A 16,973-nucleotide genomic window follows, 5' to 3' on the forward strand; every position below is an offset into this window, starting at 1 on the left:
TTTCACCATTATTACATTTAGCGTTTAATTGGGCGCCAAAGTCAATTAGTAAATTTACTAAAGTGTGGATTCCGCTACGCGCCGCAGCATGCAGTGGTGAGTCACCTTTCTCCTTTAACATATTGACATCAGCTTTGTATTATATTAGCTCAAGCACTACGTCTTCACGACCATATTGGCAAGCCGTGTAAAACGGTGTTTCGCCATAGTTACATTTTGCGTTTACGTTTGCACCAGAATCAATAAGTAGATTTACTACGGAATGAGTTCCACTCTTTGCCGCAGCATGCAGTGGCGTTTCACCGTTCATGTTTGTTATATGAACATCAGCTTTGTGTTTAAGTAGCTCTCTCACCACGTCATCCCGACCATATAGACAAGCCGTGTACAAAAGTGTTTCGCCATAGTTCCATTTTGTGTTCACATCCGATCCGTGACTTAGTAGTAACGAAAACATGTCTTTGTGTCCTTCACAGAAAGCTATGATTAAAGCCGTCCGTCCGTCTTTATCTGTAGCATTAATGTCGACCCCGCTTTCTAACAAATCCTGAACTAAGGATATGTTATTATCTTCCACTGCTACATGCAAGTCGTTCTCTTTCGCACTGGCCATTTATGAACATACCAACGAACTCCGCGATTAATGGAATATATTACTTATACGTGAATGCCTGATGAAATTACACAAATTAAAATCAAGCTTAGGAGATGGATCATTTACCATAATATTTCATAATTAGGTGAAATTAAAATTTATTATTAAATAAGGAAACTTTTTAAATCTACCTTGGTTTTTGAGAGTAAAATCCTGAAGTACGTGCTGTATCGAAATTCGAAGTTTAAAATAACAAAAGAATAGAAGATAAGATTAGGAAGTCGTTGTTATTAGTTAATGGAATTTGTCATCGGTTGTAGCAACGATGTCACACTCACGTTTCTATGGAATATTTAGTACTATCATCCTCTCATAATCAAGTCATTATCTTCTACGTATTAGCCGATACTGTTTCAATTGAAACAGTATATGTATCTTCAAAATTAAAATTTATCGACCATGTTTTATCATTAAATCCACCCCAGTATTGTTTTGAGTTCAGGTTACAAGGTTAAATGTGTCTAGATGTAGGAAAAAAATTTCGTATACTTAACTTCACCGTGATTCAGGGAGCCCAGCGGTTCTATAATTCCTGTAAAATCCTATTTGAACGTTTCCTATATTATCCTATAATATCATGAAAGGTCCTATCCTATATTTTTTATTTTGTCGAAGTTTTCGTACAGTTTAGTATCAAATTTATCAAAATTTACCTCTTTTATGGGGGTCTCGTACATAATCCCCCTGGACATAATCCCCCCGGACAAAATCCCCCTATTTTGGATTTGCCAAGACTTTTTCCCCCCGATTTTAGACGTGTTTGTACAAAATCCCCCCAGAGAAAACGTCCAGGACAAAATCCCCCAAAAGGAAAACTGTTCAACAAAATCCTACCGAAAGGATCATTTTATTGAAAATCCCCCAGATAATAGGCATTTAGAAGTAAAGGTAAACGGAAGCCCAAATCCAAAGATTATCTTCAATAATAATGCAAAAGTATAATTCACAAGAGTGAAAGGTATTGCAAACAATGTTCGTTAACCAAAAGAAGTAAACTACTGATTTTGTTTTAACTTATTTCCAAAATTCCAATATTTTGGAAAAGGCGGAAATTTATGGTTAGTCAGCGATATTTTGGAAAAGGCGGAAATTTATGGTTAGTCAGCAATATTTTGGAAAAGGGGGAAATTTATGGTTAGTCAGCGATATTTTGGAAAAGGCGGCAATTTATGGTTAGTCAGCGATATTCTGGAAAAGGCGGCAATTTATGGTTAGTCAACAATACTTTGGAAAAGGGGGAAATTTATGGTTAGTCAGCGATATTTTGGAAAAGGCGGAAATTTATGGTTAGTCAGCAATATTTTGGAAAAGGCGAAAATTTATGGTTAGTCGGCAATATTTTGGAAAAGGCGGAAATTTATGGTTATCAGCAGTATTTTGGAAAAGGGGGAAATTTATGGTTATCAGCAGTATTTTGGAAAAGGGGGAAATTTATGGTTAGTCAGCGATATTTTGGAAAAGGCTGAAATTTAGGCTTAGTCAGCGATATTTTGGAAAAGACGGAAATTTATGGTTAGTCAGCGATATTTTGGAAAAGGCGGAAATTTATAGTTAGTCAGCGATATTTTGGAAAAGGCGGAAATTTATGGTTAGTCAGCGATATTTTGGAAAAGGCGGAAATTTATGGTTAGTCAGCAATATTTTGGAAAAGGCGAAAATTTATGGTTAGTCGGCAATTCATACTATTTTCTCCATCATTGGTTCCGCTTTTCCTCGTAGGGGGAATACTACTATTTTTACTACTATCCTACTAAAAAAAGTTCCACTGTGGAAAACGACCTCTAAAATAGGAATGACCCCTGAAGGGTTCGTCTCCAAGGTGGGGATTTCGTTCCGTAAGCGGGGGATTTTGTCTCCAATTTGGGAGGGATTTTGTCTCCAATTTGGGAGGGATTTTGTCTCCAGTTTGGGGGGATTTTGTCTGCAAATGGGGGGATTTTGTCTTATGCCCATTTGGACGGGGGGAAATTTTTGGGGGGATTATGTCCAGGGGGATTATGGGAGTCACCCCTTTTATGGAGATCACATTCGACTAGACACCGAAATTGCGGAACTATCTTCGCTCGCTTCAGGAACTTTAAATATTTTAGTTAAATTCCTCTTTTCGAAGTAAAATCCAATTTACTATTTTTTGAGATTATTTTACAAAGCCAAAATAGTATTATACAGTATATGAGCATTTTTAGTCCTCTATTTTCCCATAAAAACACATTTTTCACCTATATTTTCCTAAAATTCTGAAAAAAAAAAACAACCTATTTTTGATTTTTCCAATAAAGAATTTTAATTTTTAGCTGGGCTCCTTGCGATGATGAGTGAAGCTACAATTATTTAAAACGTTTATGCACCTACATGTAACACAAAACTTTTGGTATAAAATACAATACTCGAGTTCATCGTACGTTTTTTGTCCCCATGAGCGAGAATACCCAATTGCTAAATGGGGTTTGACTTAGTTTAAAGTTCTTCATTTTTGAAATGGCCGATATTTCACATTTCTGGATATTACAAAATGTGTGATTTTTTGCTTACTGAGACCTTTCGTAATAGCATAAGTCTATCATGCCTCTAAGTAGAGAAATGGCTGCTACTCCTATGGCAATAGTGTTTGTCTGGCTCCCTTTAATGAAATCCTATACTCTCTCTCCGTATCATTTATCACCTCAACTTCAATACAAAATTGTACTGCCTAGCCTAGTGTTTCTTTTACCCCTTTTAGAATGTTTCAGGACTGAAACCGCCTCTATCTCACGAGAGAGAGGGATTTTGGGGTTGCTCAAGTAAAATTCGTTTCCCCGCAATGACTGCCTATACGAAACGTAAAAATCTCCTTTTTCCCATTGGATGATTTTTTTTTTCACGTGACCCATTTAGTAATCGTCTCGACCGCTTGGTGGCTGCACCGAGACAGAAGTTTCAAAATTTTCTCTCTTCGGATCTTAGCGCTATACGAGTTCTGACGTCACAGTAGCCTGCCTAAGATGCCCAGTTGTAACCCATATTTGTGTACTAGAGGTATGATAAACTTATGGTAATAGGCTTACATGGTTTATTTTACAAAGAATCCTATAAAATTTAAAACCTTCACACAAAAAGGCGACAGAGTTGATCACGAATTTCAATTTAATGGTAGTTCCTGGTGAACTTCGACTCTTCGAGGACCATATGACCTTCTACCCTTCAAGGCATTTAAGCAACCCCAGTTTGAAGCTTTCAAACGTTTTCTGGGCTCAACCACTGAATTTATCTATTTTCAAAATTAACATCTGTCCTCAAAACATTGGTTTAGGTTTAAAATCGATATTGAGTAGAAAATATTTTTGATGAATTTTGGTTATCATTACACTAATCATAATGTGGTCGATTTCGAGACAGTTCAGTCCTTTTTTCAGTAAAATTAATAAGTTATTTCCCGTCAGACGAAATAAAATCCCATATCAGTAGTGGTGAATAGCTTGACCACTGAACATGTAATTTCAAGATATTTAATAAAAGTTGATACATGGTAAATTTTCATTCGCTCAAACAAATGTGTGAAATAATTAGAAAAATTTATTAAAACTAAGGAATGTGAAAAAAGTAATTTATACATCGTTCTTGGTTAATTATAAGGTTCTATTAGACCAGGCACGGGTTTACTTTGGTTCCTCTTTGATTTGGATTTTAACTCTGGGGTATGTGTAAACACCAAAGGCTGCAAGTTCCTTTGGAGATAGCCTTTTCAATACAACGCGGAAAGCACGCAATTTAAAGTTGCTATTAAAATGGAAAGCTGCTTCGTGATTCCGACGGGATGTTTCGGAATAGAAGTACCTCCGACATTTAGAACACTTGTAGGCTTTTGTGTAGGAGTGAATCAATTTATGTTGTTTAAAATGGGAGCTACATATGAACGCCTTGTCGCATTCAGTACATTTAAAAGGTCTTTCATCAGTGTGAACCCGTTTGACGTGCTGGTTTAACACGCAAACTGTCTTAAAGGCTCTGCCACATTGATCACAGCCAAATGGTCGTTTGCGCTCGTGAACGTTAAGCTTGTGACTATTTAAACTCATTTTGGTTTTGAAAATGGCGTTACATAAGTTGCACTGAAATGATTTAGTAGTGAAATGAACTTCTGTCTTGTGCTTGTATAAGCATCGTTGAGATTTAAAAGAACGCTCGCACTGTTGGCACTTGAATTGTCTATCCTCCAAGTGTGTCAGTGTGTGCGTAGTTAAATAACATCTCGTTTTGAAAGACTTGCCACACATTTCGCATTTGAAAGGTCTGTCTGAACCATGGGTAATTTTTATGTGTAGACGTAGTATATCTTTGCTTTTGAAAAAGCTATTGCAAATGCAGCATTTAAAAGGCCGATCCAAAGAATGAACAAATTCATGCCTTTTTAGTTCATTCAATGCTTTAAAAGCTTTATTGCATTCAGAACATTTGTAATTCCTTTCGGTTCTGTGTCTTTTCATGTGCGTTCTCAAGTAACCTTCTGATTTGTAATAAGAGCCGCACACGTTGCATTTGAAAGAACGCTTCGACAAATGTACGACTTTATGTTTTGTCAAATACTTTTTGCATTTAAAGGACGTCTGACACACTTGACATTGAAAGGGACGGTGGGACGAGTGTCTAATCTGATGATATTCTAAAAGTGATCGTATTTTAAAGGACTTCTCACACGTGTCGCATTTAAAGGGCTTCTCAGATTGGTCCGTTTGTGCGTGATTCATTAAAGCAGATTCTACAACAACTGATTCTTTACTTTTCCGAGATCCATTATCTTTTTCATTCAATTTCCTGGTGCAGTCTTTGTTTGTTTTGCTGCCAGCGATCTTCTGTCTGTCTGTCTTCCCTTGACTTTTTCTATAAGTTTTTAAACTTATGGTTTTCCCAGTATTTTCCTTGAGGGCATGGACCGGAGCTGCTTCTATAGAAGTACCAGGCTCGTCGCCATCTTCGTTTTTAATAATAATTGGCATTTTCAATGGATAGTTTGACGGTATTTCCAATCTTAACAACTCTTCCGAGTCTTTATTCCTTTGAGTTTCTCCAGTGTTTTCCTTGGGGGCATGTACCGGATTTGCTTCTAAAGAAGTGCCAGGCTCGTCATCTTCGTTCTTAATGATGATTGGCCATTTCAATAGATAGTTTGAAGGTACCGCCTCTTCCGTGTCCGGCTTCTCAGTTTTTATGAATTTTACTGGACGATACATTTTGCGCCGTTGGATTCTTGAATTTTACGTCACTTGTAAAAACAAAAATGATTGTAATCTGATATTTTGCGCCAAATTTATTATTCTGTCAAAGATATTATGTTACTTTAGATATGTTACTACTATAAATAGATGCATGTAAATAATTCTAAAAAAATATTTAGATTTCACATTTTGTACATAAATTTCATATTACTGAACTAGCTTTGCTAATCGCCGCTTATTATAGATTTCACTTCATTTGAAATTGCATTTAAAATTAAAAAAATGAACAATCAACAACCAAGAAAAGAGCAATATATACATAGTTTACAGGCGTGGAGGATTCATACCATTTGCACGTGGAGACCTGGCAACTTAGAGTGTAAAATAGCAGACGATTTTACACTCTAAGTCGCTTGGTCTCCCGGTGTTAATGGTAGGAATCCTCTACGCCTGTAAACTATGTATATTCAAGTAGACGAAAATCAAAGACTAATTATTTCTATTAAAAAATTCGCTATTATTAATTTTATTGGTCTAATGTTTGTAAATATCGAGTTGATTGAAAAAATATCATAAGTGGTGGCTTTTACCAATGTATTCAATAATAACATTTTTGGGACGAGCGTTAAAAACAGACCATTTTTAACTGATATTTGTGTCAAGAGCTGAAATAGCGGCTATCTCCCAAATTTGGATATTTTAACGTAAAATTTAAAAAAAAAGTGTTTTATTTGCAATGACGCTCAACCACTATTATGACAATTTAACATTTACAAAATACTTACAAAGTTACAAATTGGCGTCCTTTTCCAGTTAGTATGTATTAAAGGCCATAGAGAAAAGTTTCATCCTTGGTTTCGAGGTTGGATTCGCCCCTATCGGAATTCCAAATTTTGAAAACACGTTGCAACCTTTAAATCTGTTTACTTATAGAAAAACACCCTTCTTGCTGAACTTGTTAATTGCCACCATCGGAACTTAACAAACCCTAACTTAAAAACTTAACCTGTTTCTTTAAGGTATTTATAAACTATTCTCAAATTCACGTGACACTTGCGAAAGTCAGCCATCAGCCATCGGTCACCGCCGTTTATAAAAATAACCGCATACTAGACATTTCGGCCTCGTGACTAAAACTTCGCTAAATACCTGTATGGTTTATTGAAGACTACACTAAATAATTCATGTGTTAAAAGCAGGCAACAACGATTTCGGGTCACACTTGATTATGTTAGCACTGTCACAGAAAGGGATTTTGATCACGGCAACGGCTGGTTTTCACAGGCCAAAAACTCAGGGAAATGCACGTGCCGCGCTTCTTTTCAATGATAACATACCACAAATTTTAGCGTCTACTAGGCGGATTGCGCATAAGGTTTTTCCATTTTTCCGGAATTGTTTTTGCAAAGGAAAGCGGTGGCAAATAGGAAGCTACCATTAAGGGACGTCATAGACGTAATTTTGCTCAGCTTGCGGGAAGTTTGATTCTAGTTTGCAATGTAAGAGCTTCTTTAAGAAGTCAAGCAGAATTTCTAACAAGTTGGGAAACCAATTTATACCTCTCCAGGTCGAAAGGAGAGATATCTACTAGTGCTGTGCGAGTACTCGATAAGACTCGAGTACTCGATCGAGTATCGAGCCGAGTACTCGATAAGAGATTTTCTGAGACTCGAAAAAGTTTCGAGTATTAAACCAAGGCTCGATAAATACTCGAATCTGCTTTTGGAAAGCCTTCAACTCTGAAAACAGGATGTAGTAGCTATAAAAATCTACAGGAAAGTAACGCTTATTGGTTAAAAGACGCACATTAGTGCTCATTGGGTAGTTTAGATCATAATGCCAGTGCAATGTAGTAGGGTAGTAGCTCCTAGCTGGTAAAATAGTGGAAGTAAAAGTAATGAAATACAGTTAAAGGCGCGTTTACTATTATTATTTTATTAATTTATTTATTTATTTATTTATTTTTAAGTTCAGGTTAGCAATTTTCGTTTGGAACTTTGCGCGAAGTATAAAAATGGCTACAAGTGACTTCGGTGAGGTATGAGATTCCGAGGAAGATATTAATGAGGAATTAAGTTAGTTAAATTTAAAGGGAAGAAGACTAATACCGTCTGGGAATTGATGGAAGTAGTTGTCGATGATCAAAATTGCACCAAATGTCTATTATGAGAGCGATAAATTAACAGAAAATGTGAAAACACTAGAAAATCAATTCCCAATTACTCGTTAAATACTCGAAACAAATTTTCCAAATACTCGATACTCGATTCGAGTACTCGAGACTCGGCTCGATACTCGATAAGGGAAAATTTCAATACTCGAGACTCGACTCGAAACCAAAAATTCAAGGCTCGCACAGCCCTAATATCTACCCACTTAAATTTTTTCTCTTAAATAAAAATAATTGATATTAATTCTAGTTAAGACGTTTTAAGAAACTTTTCTAAAATCATTTTAAACATAGCCATTGTTGACGTTTGAATTCCAGCGTAACAATTTCTACAAGTAAGGCGATTGATTCACAGTAAATGAAAGCCGCAATTGCGTGGCCCATGGAGGAAGTCCTATTGGGAAGGTAGACGTTTCTCGTAGTCCTAGCCGATCTCGTGCATCTTAACCTTACCGATAATAATGGAGGAGAAGCCAATATTGCTTTATGTTTACTACGAACACGGTCTGGATATTGCGAACACGTTTGCTCCGATTTGCCAACTGTAATCACGGATGCAAGCAAGCTGTTTGCGCCCGTTCTATCGGCCAAAGCCGCCAAAATACACGACTTTCGGACAGGGAGGAGAGACTTGAGAGCGAGTATTAAATCGATACAGAGTAGAGAATATTTTTGATGAATTTTGGTCGATTAATAATCTTTTCAATGTCAATTATCATTACACCAAGGTGGTCGATTTCGAGACCGTTCAGTCCTGTTGAAAGTAGTACCAATATTAAGATACTTCTCGATAAAAAAAGCCCATATAAACGCAAGGACAGTGTATGTCAATTGAAAAAGCTTGACCACTGAACATTTTTTTCTTCATTATATTTAATAAAAGTTCATCAATGGTATATTGTCATTCGCTAAAACAAATGCGTGAATAAATCCGAAAATTTTATTTAAACTAAGGAATATGGAAATAGTATTTTTACAATGTTCTTGCTTAATTGACAGGTTCTATTAGACCCTGCATGGGTTTACTCTGGTTCCTCTTTGATTTGGATTTTAACTCGGGGGTATGTATAAACACCAAAGGCTGCAAGTTGCTTTGGAGTTAACCTTTTCAATACAACACGGGAAGCACGCAATTTAAATTTCTTGAGGGAACATGTTTTCCCTTCATGTCGAAACATAGTGTACTCACTATCAAACGTGGTTTTGCAAATGTAACATTTGTAGTTACCTACGTTGCCAAAAGATAAGATAGATTTCACGTCAATGCTTGAACATTTATGATTTAGACTATTTTTGTAATACTTTCCGCAAGCTTCGCAATACTTGTCATTCAAATGAAAAGATGTTTCGTGTGTCCGACGGGATGCTTCGGAAATGAAGCACCTTCGACAATTAGAACATTTGTAGGCAATTGATTCACTCCTGTGAATCAATTGATGTCGTTTCAAATGGGAGCCAGATGTGTACGCCTTATCGCATTCCGTACATTTAAAAGGTCTTTCATCATTGTGAACCCCTTTGACGTGCCGGTTTAACGCGCAAGATGTCTTAAAGGCTTTGCCACATTGATCACAGCCAAATGGTCGTTTGCGCTCGTGAACGTGACGCTTGTGACCGTTTAAATTCACTTTGGTTTTGAATTTGACGTTGCATATGTCGCACTGAAATGGTCTTGTAGTGATATGAACTGCTCTCTTGTGCGCTTTTAAACATTTTTTAGTTTTGTAAGAACGTTCGCACTGTAGACACTTGAATTGTCTATCCTCAAAATGTGTAGGTCTGTGCCTAGTTAAAAGCCATCCCGTTTTGAAAGACTTCCCACACTTTTCGCATTTGTAAGGCCTGTCTGAACTATGGGTAATTTTTTGGTGTTGTTTTAGTAGAGCTTTGCTTTTGAAAAAGTTATTGCAAATGTCGCATTTAAAAGGCCGATCCGTAGAATGTACAAATTTATGACTTTTTAATTCAGCCAATGTTTTGAAGGCTTTATTGCATTCAGAACATTTGTAATTCTTTTCGGTTCTGTGTCTTTTCATGTGCAGCCTCAAGTGATCTTCTGATCTGTAATAAGAGCCGCACACGTTGCATTTGAAAGAACGAGTCGACAAATGTACGAATTTATGTTTTGTCAAAGACTTTTCGGTTTTGAAGGACATCTGACACACTTGACATTGAAAGGGATGGTGGGACGAGTGTCTAATCTGATGATATTCTAAATGTGATCGCATTTTGAAGGACTTGTCACAGGTGTCGCATTTAAAGGGCTTCTCAGATTGGTCCGTTTGTGCGTGATTCATTAAAGCAGATTTACTAAGAACTGATGCTTTACTTTTCCGAGATCCATTATCTTTCTCATTCAATTTCCCGGTACATTGTTTGCTGGTTTTCCTGCCAGCAATCTTCTGTCTGTTGGGCTTCACTTGAGTTTCTCCAGTGTTTTCCTTGGGGGCATGTACCGGATTTTCTTCTAAAGAAGTGCCAGGCTCGTCATCTTCGTTCTTAATGATAATTGGCCATTTCAATTGATAGTTCGAAGGTAACACCTCTTCCGAGTCCGGCTTCTCAGTTTTTATGAATTTTACTGGACGATACATTTTGCGCCGTTGGATTCTTGAATTTTACGTCACTTGTAAAAACAAAAATTATTATAATTTGAAATTTTGCGCGGTGTAAAATTGTTTATTTAGTAACAAGCAGCCATTCTGTCAAACATGATATGCTACTATAATTTAGCTGACTTTGAAATAGGTACATGTAAATAATTTTAAAACCCATATTTAGATTTCACATTTTGTACATCAATTACTGAACTAGCTTTGCTAATCGTCGCTAATTACAGATTTCACTTCATTTTAAATTGCATTATATATATATATTATGTTACTATAATTTAGCTGACTTTGAAATAGATACATGTAAATAATGTTAAAACACATATTTAGATTTCACATTAATTTCATATTACTGAACTAGCTTTGCAAATCGTCACTAGTAATTATACATTTCACTTCACTTCAAATTGCAGTTAAAATAGAAAAAAAATAACTATCAACAACCAAGATAAAAGCAATATATATACAAGAATGCAAAAATAAAGAATAACTATTCCTATTAAAACAATACGCCAATATTAATTTTATCGGTCTAATGTTTGTAAATATCGAGTTGATTGAAAAAATATCAAAAGTGGTGGCTGGCTTTTACTAACGTATTCAACAACATTTTACGACGAGCCTTAAACACAGCCCATTTTTAATTGATTGAAATATGTGTCAGGTTCAATTAAGAGCTGAAATAACGGCTTTCAACCAAATTTCAATATTTTACCGTAAAATGTAAAAACAAAATGTGTTTTATTTGCAATTTCACTCAGCGCCACTATTATGACAATTTAACATTCACAAAATACTTACAAATTGGCGTCCTTTTCCAGTTAGTATGTATAAAAGGCCATAGAGAAAAGTTTCATCCTTGGTTTCGAAGTTGGATTCGCCCCTATCGGAATTCCAAATTTTGAAAACACGTTGCAACTTTTAACTCTGTTTACTTAAACAAAAACGCTCTTCTTACTGAACTTGTTAATTGGCACAATCGGAACTTAACAAACCTTAATTTAAAAACTTAACCTGTTTCTTTAATGTATTTATAAACTATTCCGAAATTCAAGTTACACGTGCGAAAGTCAGCCATCGGTCACCGCCGTTTATAAACATAACCGCATAGTAGAGTCATTTCGGCCTCGTGACTAAAACTTAGCTAAATACCTATGTATATATGGTTTATTGAAGACTACACTAAAATATTCATTAGTTAAAGGCAGGCAACAACAATTTCGGGTCACAATTATTTTAGCACTGTCACAGAAAGGGATTTTGATCGCGGCAGGAAAATCCACGTGCTGCGCTTCTTTTCAATGATAACTTACCACAAATTTTAGCGTCTACTATAGGCGGATAGCGCATTAAGTTTTTTCCATTTTTCCGCAATTGTTTTTGCAAAGGAAAGCGGTGGCAAATAGGAAGCTACGATTAAGGGACGTCATAGACGTAATTTTGCTCAGCTTGCGGGAAGTTTGATTCTAGTTTGCAATGTAAGAGCTTTTTTGAGAAGTCGAGCAGAATTTCTAACAAGTTGGGAAACCAATTTACACCTCTCCAGGTCGAAAGGAGAGATATCTACCCACTTAAATTTTTTCTCTTAAATAAAAATAATTGATATTAATTCTAGTTAAGACGTTTTAAGAAACTTTTCTAAAATCATTTTGAACATACTATTGTTGACGTTTGAATAGACCTTTTCACCGGTAGAGCGGGGGTGAAAAGGGGGGAAAAGTTTCGAGAGGTGAGCATGCGTAGAAAGAATGTTTGGGGGCAGTGCAGTACTTTTAACCATTCCTTTTGCCTTATTTGCTACGCATTCGAGTTTATTTTTATAAAACAGTGTTGTATTACTTGTTGTAAAAGTATTAATTGAACTTCCGAGGTGAAATTTTATCAAATTCAATTGATAGACGTAAAATTAGGGCATTAAATGAAATTCTACTCACTAAATTGGGCGCCAGGGCTTACGAGCATTTATACACAGCGCTTTCGGCACGGCATCGGCGGACATCGCCGTCTATTCGCCGATGAAGCGATGATCCCGTACCGTCGCCAAGGCTTAGTGAGTTATAGCGGCCTACTAATATCAATGCACCGTTTCCATTAGAACTTAAACACTTTATTTCTTAACATGATTTTAATTGTACTATCTCGGTTTTAAATACTAGGCATTTTATTTTAATATTAAATTTCAAAAGGTCTCCCATACGTCCATCGTAGTTTAGTTTACACGTTTAACTCCATAGAAGCGCTATAACTCATGCCCCCAAACATTGCAACTTCTCATGCGCGGCCCTTAATGTGAACAGGTCTCATACTGCCTATTTAACAATTTTTGGCTATTTAGGGTATATAAGGCGTTTGATTCTCACGCAATTGCGTGAATCTTTGGTGGAAGTCCTGCTATTGGGCTAAACGTTTCTCGTAACCACTAAACACGACTTTCGGACAGACGTGAGAGCGAGTATTAAATCGATACAGAGTAGAGAATATTTTTGATGAATTTTGGTCGATTAATAATCTTTTCAATGTCAATTATCATTACACCAAGGTGGTCGATTTCGAGATCGTTCAGTCCTGTTGAAAGTAGTACCAATATTAAGATACTTCTCGATAAAAAAGCCCATATAAACGCAAGGACAGTGTATGTCAATTGAAAAAGCTTGACTACTGAACATTTTTTTCATTATATTTAATAAAAGTTCATCAATGGTATATTGTCATTCGCTAAAACAAATGCGTGAATAAATCCGAAAATTTTATTTAAACTAATTAGGAATGTGGAAATAGTATTTTTACAATGTTCTTGCTTAATTGACAGGTTCTATTAGTCCCTGCATGGGTTTACTCTGGTTCTTCTTTGATTTGGATTTTAACTCGGGGGTATGCATAAACACCAAAGGCTGCAAGTTGCTTTGGAGTTAACCTTTTCAATACAACACGGGAAGCTCGCAATTTAAATTTCTTGAGGGAACATTTTTTCCCTTCATGTCGAAACATAGTGTACTCACTATCAAACGTGGTTTTGCAAATGTAACACTTGTTGCCAAAAGATAAGATAGATTTCACGTCAATGCTTGAACATTTATGATTTAGACTATTTTTGTAATATTTTCCGCAAGCTTCGCAATACTTGTCATTCAAATGAAAAGATGTTTCGTGTGTCCGTCGGGATGCTTCGGAAATGAAGCACAATTGACATTTAGAACACCTGTAGGCTTTTACGTGGGAATGAAGCAATTTATGTCTTTTCAAATGCGAGCTACATTTGAACGCCTTGTCGCATTCAGTACATTTAAAAGGTCTTTCATCACTGTGAACCCCTTTGACGTGCCGGTTTAACTCGCAAGCTGTCTTAAAGGCTTTGTCACATTGATCACAGCCAAATGGTCGTTTGCATATGTTGCATTGAAATGGTTTTGCATGAACTGCTGTCTTGTGCTTGTATAAGCATCGCCTAGATTTAAAAGAATGCTCGCACTGTTGGCACTTAAATTGTCTATCCTCTAAGTGTGTAAGTGTGTGAGTAGTTAAATGCCCACTCGTTTTGAAAGACATGCCACACTTTTCGCATTTGAAAGGCTTGTCTGAACAATGGGTAATTTTTTGGTGTTGATATAGATGAGCTTTGCTTTTGAAAAAGCTATTGCAAATGTCGCATTTAAAAGGCCGATCCAAAGAATGTACAAATTTATGTCTTTTTAATTCACTCACTGTTTTAAAGACTTTATTGCATTCAGAACATTTATAATTCTTTTCCGTTCTGTGTCTTGTCATGTGCAACCCCAAGTGATCTCTTGATTTGTAATAAGAGCCGCACACGTTGCATTTGAAAGAACGAGTCGACAAATGTACGACTTTATGTTTTGTCAAATAGATTTTGCTTTTGAAGGACATCTGACACACTTGACATTGAAAGGGACGGTGGGACGAGTGTCTAATCTGATGAAATTGTAAAATCGATCGTGTTTTAAAGGACTTGTCACAGGTGTCGCATTTAAAGGGCTTCTCAGATTGGTCCGTTCGTGCCTGATTCATTAAAGCAGATTTACTAACAACTAATGCTTTACTTTTCCGAGATCCAGAAGCTTTTCCATTCAATTTCCTGGTGCAGTCTTTGTTTGTTTTCCTGCCAGCGATCTTCTGTCTGTCTGGCTTCGCTTGAGTTGTTCTATAAGTTTTTAAACTTATGGTCTTTTCAGTATTTTCCTTGGGTTCATGGACCGGAGCTGCTTCTATATCAGTGCCAGGCTCGTCGTCATCTTCGTTTTTAATGATAATTGGCCATTTCAATTGATAGTTCGAAGGTACCGCCTCTTCCGAGTCCGGCTTCTCAGTTTTTATGAATTTTACTGGACGATACATTTTGCGCCCTTGGATTCTTGAATTTTTACGTCACTTGTAAAAACAAAAATGACTATAATATGATATTTTGCGCGGTGTAAAATTGTTTAATTTTGTAACAAGCCGCCAAATTTATTATTCTGTCGAAGATATTATGTTACTATAATTTAGCTGACTTTGAAATAGATACATGTAAATAATGTTAAAACACATATTTAGATTTCACATTAATTTCATATTACTGAACTAGCTTTGCAAATCGTCACTAATTATAGATTTCACTTCAAATTGCAGTTAAAATAGAAAAAAAATAACTATCAACAACCAAGATAAAAGCAATATATATACAAGATGCAAAAAAAAAAAGAATAACTATTCCAATTAAAACAATACGCCAATATTAATCTTATCGGTCTAATTTTTGAAAATATCGAGTTGATTGAAAAAATATCAAAAGTGGTGGCTTTTACTAACTAATTCAACAACATTTTACGACGAGCCTTAAACACAGCCCATTTTTAATTGATTGAAATATGTGTCAGGTTCAATTAAGAGCTGAAATAACGACATTTACAAAATACTTACAAATTGGCGTCCTTTTCCAGTTAGCATGTATAAAAGGCCATAAAAAAATCTTTCATCGTTGGTTTCGAGGTTGGATTCGTCCCTATCGGAATTCGGAATTTTGAAAACACGTTGCAACTTTTAACTCTGTTTACTTAAACAAAAACGCTCTTCTTACTGAACTTGTTAATTGGCACCTTAATTTAAAAACTTAACCTGTTTCTTTAATGTATTTATAGACTATTCCGAAATTCAAGTGACACGTGCGAAAGTCAGCTATCGGCCACCGCCGTTTATAAACATAACCGCATACTAGACATTTCAGCCTCGTGACTAAAACTTAGCTAAATACCTATATGGTTTATTGAAGACTACACTAAAAAATTCATTAGTTAAAGGCAGGCAACAACAATTTCGGGTCACAATTATTTTAGCACTGTCACAGAAAGGGATTTTGATCGCGGCAGGAAAATCCACGTGCTGCGCTTCTTTTCAATGATAACTTACCACAAATTTTAGCGTCTACTATAGGCGGAAAGCGCATAAAGTTTTTTCCATTTTTCCGCAATAGGGACTTGGCAGTACTACGTCATGCAACGTCAGGCTACCTTCCATTAGTGCTAAAAAACATACCAGGAGGAGAGGCTTATATAGCTTTCATTCTGTTAAAAAAACATACCATAATGGCGCTGGGGGCGGAGTTAAGCCCGAATTGCCAAGTCCCTATTGTTTTTGCAAAGGAAAGCGGTGGCAAATAGGAAGCTACGAATAAGGGACGTCACAGACGTAATTTTGCTCAGCTTGCGGGAAGTTTGATTCTAGTTTGCAATGTAAGAGCTTCTTTGAGAAGTCGAGCAGAATTTCTAACAAGTTGGGAAACCAATTTACACCTCTCCAGGTCGAAAGGAGAGATATCTACCCACTTAAAATTTTTTCTCTTAAATAAAAATAATTGATATTAATTCTAGTTAAGTCGTTTAAAGAATCTTTTCTAAAATCATTTTGAACATAGCCACTGTTGACGTTTGAATTCTAGCGTAAAAATTTCTACAAATATGGCGATTGATTCACAGTAAATGATGAGAAAAGCCGTAATTGCGTGGCCCATGGAGGAATGCAGTAGAAGCCAATATTGCTTTATGTGAACTACGAACGCGGTCTGGATATCGCGAACACGTTTGCTCCGATTTGCCAACTGTAATCACGGATGCCAGCAAGCTGTTTACGCCCGTTCTATCGGCCAAAGTCGCCAAAATACACGACTTTCGGACAGGGAGGAGAGACGTGAGAGAGAGTATTAAATCGATACAGAGTAGAGAATATTTCTGATGAATTTTGGTCGATTAATAATCTTTTCAATGTCAATTATCATTACACCAAGGTGGTCGATTTCGAGACCGTTCAGTCCTGTTGAAAGTAGTACCAATATTAAGATACTTCTCGATAAA

General features: G+C 36.3%; 4 protein-coding genes across 10 annotated transcripts; all 4 read right to left on the minus strand.

Annotated features, from left to right (window-relative positions):
* Positions 1-139: 139 nt before the first annotated feature.
* On the minus strand, positions 140-3,992 carry LOC149618832 (uncharacterized). The gene is made up of 4 exons (XM_089854384.1): positions 2,664-3,992; positions 934-1,308; positions 787-820; positions 140-671 (listed from the first exon to the last, which is right to left on the minus strand). Exon 4 carries the CDS (start codon positions 611-613, stop codon positions 140-142), a length of 474 nt encoding a protein of 157 aa, XP_089710510.1. The 5' UTR covers positions 614-671; positions 787-820; positions 934-1,308; positions 2,664-3,992.
* Positions 3,993-4,189: 197 nt separating this feature from the next.
* LOC149618833 (uncharacterized) lies at positions 4,190-12,946 on the minus strand. Of its 2 annotated transcripts, XM_089854370.1 has the most exons (3): positions 11,625-12,946; positions 6,641-6,722; positions 4,190-5,894 (listed from the first exon to the last, which is right to left on the minus strand). In XM_089854370.1, exon 3 carries the CDS (start codon positions 5,860-5,862, stop codon positions 4,291-4,293), a length of 1,572 nt encoding a protein of 523 aa, XP_089710496.1. In that variant the 5' UTR covers positions 5,863-5,894; positions 6,641-6,722; positions 11,625-12,946; the 3' UTR covers positions 4,190-4,290. The 2 variants fall into 2 exon arrangements, with proteins under 2 accessions (XP_089710496.1, XP_089710497.1); XM_089854371.1 differs by lacking the exon at positions 11,625-12,946 and having other exon boundaries at positions 6,633-6,919.
* Positions 8,113-16,907, minus strand: LOC149618834 (uncharacterized). 6 transcript variants are annotated; one of them, XM_089854368.1, is made up of 4 exons: positions 15,704-16,907; positions 15,614-15,628; positions 11,431-11,496; positions 8,944-10,643 (listed from the first exon to the last, which is right to left on the minus strand). In XM_089854368.1, the coding sequence occupies exon 4, from the start codon at positions 10,609-10,611 to the stop codon at positions 9,040-9,042; it is 1,572 nt and encodes a 523-aa protein (XP_089710494.1). In that variant the 5' UTR covers positions 10,612-10,643; positions 11,431-11,496; positions 15,614-15,628; positions 15,704-16,907; the 3' UTR covers positions 8,944-9,039. The 6 variants fall into 6 exon arrangements, with proteins under 6 accessions (XP_089710490.1, XP_089710494.1, XP_089710493.1 ...); XM_089854364.1 differs by lacking the exons at positions 15,614-15,628; positions 15,704-16,907 and adding an exon at positions 8,113-8,925 and having other exon boundaries at positions 8,995-10,643; positions 11,431-11,631; XM_089854367.1 differs by lacking the exon at positions 11,431-11,496 and having other exon boundaries at positions 15,547-15,628.
* Positions 13,363-15,535, minus strand: LOC149618835 (uncharacterized). Its single transcript, XM_089854372.1, has one exon. It carries the CDS (start codon positions 14,980-14,982, stop codon positions 13,462-13,464), a length of 1,521 nt encoding a protein of 506 aa, XP_089710498.1. The 5' UTR covers positions 14,983-15,535; the 3' UTR covers positions 13,363-13,461.
* Positions 16,908-16,973: the final 66 nt, after the last annotated feature.

Source organism: Phalangium opilio, unplaced genomic scaffold, assembly GCF_054372755.1.
Source record: "Phalangium opilio isolate 3A_F unplaced genomic scaffold, DU_Popi_V2 ptg000209l_1, whole genome shotgun sequence".
NCBI classification, from domain to species: domain Eukaryota; kingdom Metazoa; phylum Arthropoda; class Arachnida; order Opiliones; family Phalangiidae; genus Phalangium; species Phalangium opilio.